Source organism: Corvus hawaiiensis, chromosome 6 (assembly GCF_020740725.1).
Source record: "Corvus hawaiiensis isolate bCorHaw1 chromosome 6, bCorHaw1.pri.cur, whole genome shotgun sequence".
In the NCBI taxonomy this organism is placed as follows: domain Eukaryota; kingdom Metazoa; phylum Chordata; class Aves; order Passeriformes; family Corvidae; genus Corvus; species Corvus hawaiiensis.
In genome coordinates, this window is record NC_063218.1 from 38688400 (window position 1) to 38696514 (window position 8115).

Genomic DNA, 8115 nt, shown 5'->3' on the forward strand with positions numbered 1-8115 from the left:
AGAAAAAAAAAAGAGAAAAAGAAAAAAGAAAAAAAACCCATACCTGAAGTGAGCTCAGAGTGCAGAACTGTTTTACTGCTCAGGTAGTTGCTGTTTTCTTCTATTCACACAGTACCTAAATGCATTACACACTGAGATTTTAATTTGCAAATAGATGTTCTCCCAGCTTTTTTTTTACCCCCTATCAAGTCAGAGATGCACAAGTAAGGTTGCCAGCCTGTCTTTGCCATATCCTTCCTTCCTGCCATATCCAATGGCTTGATAAGCAAAATGCAAACTACAAGCCACAACATCAAAGCAAAATAGGTCCCTTACCAATGTGTTCCTTTCCTAGGCCAGATAAACTTCATCTGTCCTGTTGTCGTAGCACTTAAGTGCACCACGGTAGGTAACATCAGCTCAGCTTACAAACTTTCATGCATTCATACAGGAAAAAAATAAGGCAGTCCACCATGCAAGTCATGAAACTACAGCTTCAGCCTGTCTGAACTCAACAGCAGGAAGCACAGATATGAAAATAAGGCAGTATTTACTGTCTTCAGGCTTTCTCAAGGATTGGAAAACTCCACAGACAGCACTCCAAGAGCTTCAAGGAGCAAAATGCTTTCTACCACTACTTAAAAAACTAAATAGTAAATAAAAAGTCCTTGTTACTTATCCTTTCCTTTTAGGATCCACACCCGTCATTTGAACACCTCAAACACCTACACGATAACAACAGCCCAGCAATCAGAAAACTTAAAGAACTATTTTAGACACAGAAAGAAGACTCTAGGTGTCAACACCAAAATGGAAAGGAAATAAGCAAATAAAGAACACACCTTCGGAAGTCACAGAAGAGGCTTTGCCAGGAAATGGCTGAAAGAAGGCTTCATGGGCCAAAATACCACCAGACACCTGATCTACTCTTTTTATCCAAGTATTGCTCGAAGAAGCTCACAGAAAGGTGATAATACATAAAGATGAACTAGAAGGTTCAAATGCAGTTTAAGCTTCAAATTAACATTTACTCTAGAAGTATTTTGAGGGGGTTCATGTATGGAAAAATGGCAAGAACTGCTTGAGTGACAACATCAAGATGGTAGACACCAAATGCCAATCAGGAAGCACTCCACAATTAAAACACACTTGGGGATGCTACTGGTTGTGAAAATCTGCAACATTTTATTTAGGAAGCCTGGGCCAAACACTTGGAGATGGCAACAGCCATAAAACACTTGGTCCACAAGTGCCTTGCACAGCTCTAGCACCACCAGCCAGACAGCATCACCTGGCCAAAAGGCTTAATGGCTCCTCTACATATTAGACAGAACCTTCTGACTCTGATGTTGTCATGAAAAACTGCTCCATGAGTACAAAGGAAAAGTTCACTCCGTGAAAAAAAAAAAAATTCACATATTTAATTCCAATACCTCCATGAGTCTACTTCTGGAGCAACCTGCTGTCCTTCAGAGCTCTTGCAGACTCTTCCTACCACATAAATCAAATCACAAGAAGTTACCGTCATGCTAGTTTGCAATTTAAAGAAGTTAGTTGCAGACTAAATGTTATATCAATTTTGTCCACAGCTTATTCACATTACTTCTTCGGACACGCCAGCCTTCATACAATTAGCTTGTGCTATTCAGATCTGCATTTGCACTTTATTTGGAGCAGAGGAGGTAACAGCACTTCACTTCCTTGAGAAAAGCTTTACTATTGCACACATTAATAGCTGAAGGAAACTGTCCCCAAGCAAAGTCAAAGTTACAAAGCACATAGTCTATAAGCTGTCTATAAGAAGATTAAAGCACAGCCTGTTTCAAATTTCCTAAGCTTGGAAAAAATCTATGGCAAAGGCCTCACAGAACTGGAGAGCCCACTCATTCTTGAAGGTCTAATTAAGCAGTATTATAAAATAAAAGCACACAGGAAAAGACAACGTTTAGTACTGTAATTTCTACAATCCCACAAAAAGACACCCCCATAACAGAAAGAACACATGCAGTATTCTGCTGATCTGTGCTTTGCTGGAGTGGTCTAACTTGAAGTGCAGTAAGCAGACACAAAGAGGCACAAAACCCTCTAGGCTGACTGTTATTTGAGACCAATCTCCTCACTAGCTGCATGACTACTGCTCACCTCTTCCTCTGTCCCATAGCTTTTGACAAGATCTTCAGCTATACAGCTCCCTAACAAATTAGCATATTTGTAAAAAAAGGCATAAACAGATAATCCTCAGTAAACTCCACACTAGTACCAAGCGTTCATTGTATAAGTTTTCTTGTCCTGGAAGTATCTTCTGTCATTACCCTGTAGGTGTTAAAAGGAAGAACTGAATCCTTCCTGACATTAGAATGAGCGTAGATCTTACACCACAGCTGTACAGTCTTACCACCATTGGTAACAACAAATCTTTCAAGAGAAACAAACAGGAGCTCCCATAGCATTGTGGTTTTCTGTCTAACCAACACTAATATCAGGGAAGTTGTTGCAGAAGTCATCCATTCTTCCCATGCAATAGAAAAAATTATCTGTGAGCAAAGATGCCAGAATAAAAGGAAGAGCAAGAACCCAGAATTAACCTACTGCAATTGAGGAACATCATCCACCTAATGCCCTCAATCAGTAACAAGAATACTTTGTGGACACACAAACCTCTAGCACCGTAGCTCCAGTAGTAGCCTAGCTAGCATCAAACTGGTTAAATGCAGAAAGCTACCGGTTAGAGATGGTGAGCTCTTGAGCAGACATGGTCACACACCACATAAAGGAGCCTTTTATGTCCAGATTAGTACACCTCTTTGCAAAGGTAGCTCTTCTTATTGCAAAGCCCTGCAGTCATTGAGATTTATCAGCTCTCTGAACAACAGTCTACAGTCAATTGAGTCAAGAATGTTCAACAGCCCCACCAGAAGACAGCTTAGACCATTCCTCCTATCCCACTGCCTGCAACTCACCTTCAGTCCCTTGGCTAGGAAATTTGATTCAGCCCACAGAGGTCCTTTAAGTGTTACAGAACTCAGCATCTGGATGAGAAATTCTCACTGATACACATAAATATAACATTAAAGATCTAGTGACATCCCTTGGGCACTGTATAGATGTAGCATGATTTGTAACTGCTGTTATTCAGTAATTCCTAAACGTTTTTCTTTCCCCTATGCCCCACAAACTTTCCTCCCTTTAAAAAAAAGCGGCACGGTGCATTACACTCTGAAATAGAGATTTAGGCTTCTTTTCTGTACATGCAACATAGTGCCAATCTTGGGACGTTTAGTGCTTTCCAGGAATCACAAAGGACATGCACACTGAAAAACCTCTGTGGAAACACATGGGTATGATTAAGAACATTTGCCCAGGGCAACAATTTCCATGCTTTTGCCTCAAGGTCTTCACCTTGCAGGAGGTCCAACAATACAATTTCAACTTTTAGACCCCCTGTCCCAGCCCCCAAGGTTGAACAAACTTCAAACCAACCACAAGAATACTTATTAAAACCAGAGTTGTTCAGCAGGACTAGTGTAGTCAAGCCCAGGGACGCACCGAACTGAATGACTGGCAGAAGCAGAACTGTTATAAGCCAGCCGCTCATCCTGCTGTGACAAGCAGCAGTTCAGAATGCATATTTCAGGCACAGGAATAGAAGCAAGTGTCCTAATTACCTCTTCGCTAAATCTTTTTCCTCTTGCGGCATAGAGGTCAGAAAGAACATAGTATCAACTTGAAATGATACAGAGATTAGAAAGAGTATCAAATGAACAGGGTGCAACAGTGGCACTACTGATCTGCAACGTCTGTGCAAGTTTGTGAAGAGGTATTGACATATTCTACATATAATGGAAAGGTAGACCTTCCTTATTACACAAGTTAAAATTCTGACAGCTTTCAGAGCTAAACACAGAATGGAAGGCTTTATCATCCACAGGCTCTCCACACCCAATTCTACTTTTTCCAGACAAGCTGCTCTCCACATAACTTAGAATAAGTAAACTGCGAGCCAGCAGATCTGAGCACACACGGTGACAGACTGGGTAGTTACCCAATAGGAAACCTAATATATCTAGCCTGTTCATAATTCTGTCTCTATGCCTTAAACGTATAATAGATACACAAGAAGCAATTTTTTTTAAAGAAAATGATTGATTTGGAACAGAGTTCCAAGCATATTTGTTTCAAAAATTCCTCAGAAAGAAAATTAAACTGCACATTCTGCACACTTATTGGAAGAACTCTACTACACTAACAAATGCTTAAGAGTTTATCACTGACCTACCCTGTTAGTCTGCAAGTTGCCACAATAGATAATATTTACTGTTATTTCAGAAGAAAAAAAATACAAAAACCCACACCAAACATCTCCACATCAAATTTACAGGGAACAGGTGGAATAAATGACCTCACTGTAACTTGCAGAAAGCTTGCAAAAGATATTTGTGAGCTTTCAAGAAATTGTTTTTACTCAAATACCTGTATAACATTTTTCAGTGCCTGTTTAAATAGGTCTTTTTCAATTTCCTTTTCTAGCTGCACAGACTTTTAACCAGCTCTAGAAAATAGTACCAAGAACAAATACAAAAAACAGAAGCAGCAGATAAGCACTACTATACAAGAAACTGACAAACCTTAGAACAAAGTAATGCTAAACTCCTTCTTGCCTCTTTCTTCAAAAATGTCAATCAAAACACACGCTGCTGCATGTCCAAATGGCCAGACAGTTCACAGCACAGTTCTTGGAGAATCAAAGTAGCTAAACAGAACAGTTTTACTACCTGTAAAATAGTACCACCTGCCTTGACCCTTCTCTTAGGAAGGAAGCTCCACTCTAAAGCTGAAAACCTCTTTCCCTGAATTCAGAGTCCAGCTTTAGCAGCTTCACTGCTACCTCAACTGCACACATGACACAGGAAAAACACTAGCATTAAGCAGGCAGCTCACCAGACCATATGAACGTGGATTTAACCAGCACTCATCTTTTCTATATACAGATTATTTTGTATATAATTAGAATTCAAAACACAATCATTAAAAAAAAAAAAAAAGAAAAAAAGAAAAAAATACATCCTCAGGCCTTAACAGGTCTCCATCGTTGATGGACAGTCTCACTTTATGAAGACAGCAGGCTAAAGATACTGTATGATAAATACAGTTTCACTTCTGAGGTACGATCAGACAAATAACCCATAACAATCTCACTGGTAACATGATAAACTCACCTCATCATCACTGTCTGATGTCTCAGAGTCTGAAGAAGCTGTAGGTTTGCTCACAGGTGGTTCCTTTTCTTCAGAGTCACTGCGTTTCCGTTTGGCCAATGACAGGAGCTCCTGGTGTGAAAACACACACATTTATTGCAAAGTGTCATAATTAGTTTTAACAATCCAGGTCAGTGCACCGGCAGGTTCTCTGAAATATCTGAGCACATCCCAGTAGCATGACTATTGTCACCTACTAAGGAACAAGTCTACTTACGTTTCATAAATACACATTCACACACACAGTTTTAATACAACTGGATGCTACAAAAGGATTTTGATGGTAACAAGCTAATAAAAGTAAATACTAGTACCATTACTTTCTTGGTATAAGCCACGTAAGACAAATTACTTTCAGAGTCGTGTTCAGATTTGTCTTATATGGATTGGGTAATAATTCAAAACCACCCTAACTACACCATGTGGAATTAGCCCTAAAAAGCCAAATACCAGTAGATAGCAGCTTCTTCTCCTAAACAACAGAGATGTTTGCAATTACACACTTTAAAGCGGAAATGCTTTAGGCATCACCATTATGTCATGGTTGGTAATATTTAGTCAGCCTGTTCAATTCCTTTTCACTGTTGGTACACACCCCAGAATAAACTTGAAGCTTTGGACAGACACAGAGCAGGTATCAAGCTCAGAGTCTGTGAAACTTAGTAGAGCTGTTCTACTCAAAAGGAAGCCCTTTCACAGGCAACACGCACCCACACAAAGAACTACATGGCTCTCAAATACTCTCATCATCTGCTGTTCATTGCTTGTTCAGGTGACACAAGCAGTAGTGCAAAACACTTCTGAAGCTGTGTTACTGTCTCTGCAGTCCGGGACACAGAATCTATTCTCAAAAACATTGCTCTGGGGCTGATGAATCTTAGCTTTGTGTAGAAATACAGCCACTCTGACTTCTGCCATCTTTGGAAGTCGATGCTAGATTGGTTTCCATTAGTTTCACAACTGGAAGATTATCTAAACAAACTGATTACAATTCAGCACCTCAAATGAGAACATAAACACTGCAGAAACTGATAGTCTGCCTACTTACCAACAAAGAAACTTTTCATTAGTAATGGCTTTTACCAACTTTTCTCGGCAAAAGCCCTGCAACATCAACACAGCACATTCGTACAATTAACAGATCTCCTCTGGAAGCTCCTGAAGAAGTTTCAGTAGTGCTTCCCTTTGGGAAGCTCCTGAAGAGGAGCACCACTTAAGCTAAGAAATATTCCTTTTTCCTTTCTTTCTTTCTTTCTACACTTGTTTTCTGTTTTCCAAGATACTATATTGAAAAGGCTGCTAGCTGTTTAAGTCAACAAGCCTAGATTGCCACTGGAAGCTGTCAAACATTTAATCTGCAGGGGTTAACTCGGTATTTTACATTTAAATCAGTATTCTCTCATCTCAGAAACATTGCTTCCCTGCTACCTAATCTTCATCTTTGCACATACATCTCCCTGTTTGTTACAGTTGCTACAAACAGCTCCGTGGAGGGGGAAGCACCTACTACTCAGGTACAGCTGCAGATGCCTGCTGCCAGTGAGGGATGGAACGGATGCAGAACCACGTGGTTATTCCTACCACCATGGCTCCGATTGTCTGACTGATGCTAGGGCTAGTCCAACTCCTATTTTCAAGTTTTAAAACTACCAAACTGATACACTAGCAGCGAGATGTTGGCAGCCCTATGGACTCTAGAAGTACACAAGATCAACCTAATCAGTTCCTGTGTACTTGTTTTAACAGACTATCTGATCTCATTTTTCTGAAGCCCCAGTCTGCAGAAGTATTTTTGAGTGTTTGGGAAGGCTTTTTATTGCAACATAGCAACAGCTTCTATATTAAAAACCCTGAAGGTCCAACACATAAATTACATCAGACATGTAGGCTTCAGCATATTCATTCCGCCAAACTTCTCCCCGGAACAAGTACTGCCATACAAGCTGTAACACACTTCACCTATGATGTCTTTATTTACCATTCGAATCACACCATCAATACATGCTACACCAAAAGGTGAGTCTTTGAAAGCAGCCCCCTCCAAAGAGGGAGACACCCCTTTTCCAAGCCTGACACGGTTGAGCTCACACCAGACATCACACTTACAACCCCGGGAGATGCCCTGATGACAAATAAAGAAATACTACCCCTTCTTACATCTACAGGCTCCATGCGGTTTCCCATGAACAGAGCTCCCCCAGTGCAGTCACCAGGATTGAGGGGGTTGCATTAAACACGCATTAGCACTCCGGGAGCCCGCCTGCCCCGAGGGGAGGCAGGGACCTGACACGCTGCTCTCCCGGCGTGCCAAAGTAGCATGGAAAAGTTGCCCAGCCCTTTGGGCCTGTTTCCCCACTACTCGAGGTGGGAAGACCGCTGGCAGCCGGGCCTCGCTAACCCTTCCTCAGGGCCAGACCGCCCCGGAGCATCGTCCCGGAGCATCCACCGCCCCTCCGTCCCGCCGGCGCCGAGCACCGGGCCCGCTGCAGAGAGCCCTCGCCAACGCGGGCCTCCTGCCAGGGGCGGGCCGGGGACTCGCCGGAGGGGCGCGGGCTCTCCCCACGGCGGCCGCGGGGGCCCATCGGGCTGAGGAGGGCGAGAGCAGCGCGGGACCACCGGGCGGGAGCGAGGGAGGGATGGCGGCGCCGAGCCTCGCGCGGGCCGGCGATCCCAGGCCCCGCGTTCGGCCCGGGCCTGCCCGCGCACCTGGTCCAGGTTCTCCTCGCTGCCGCTGTCCTCGGTGTCGGAGTCGATAAGGACACGGCCTTTCCGCTTCTTCACCATGGCGGAGCCGGCGGTGCCCCCTCCCCGCCCCGGCGGCGGCGGCGGCGGCGGCGCTCGCACGGCCCGGCCCGGCCTGACCCGCGCCGCCCGCCCGCCC

General features: G+C 43.3%; 1 protein-coding gene across 1 annotated transcript in view; it reads right to left on the minus strand.

The window, feature by feature from the left end:
• Window positions 1-8095, minus strand: part of RTF1 (RTF1 homolog, Paf1/RNA polymerase II complex component) — a 29731-nt gene extending 21636 nt beyond the window's left edge. The window contains exons 1-2 of the mRNA XM_048307142.1: window positions 7941-8095; window positions 5196-5306 (exon numbers count right to left, since the gene is read on the minus strand). Of these exons, the coding sequence (XP_048163099.1) occupies window positions 5196-5306; window positions 7941-8018 (189 nt within the window). The 5' untranslated portion in view covers window positions 8019-8095. The remainder of the gene's footprint in view (window positions 1-5195; window positions 5307-7940) is intronic.
• Window positions 8096-8115: the final 20 nt, after the last annotated feature.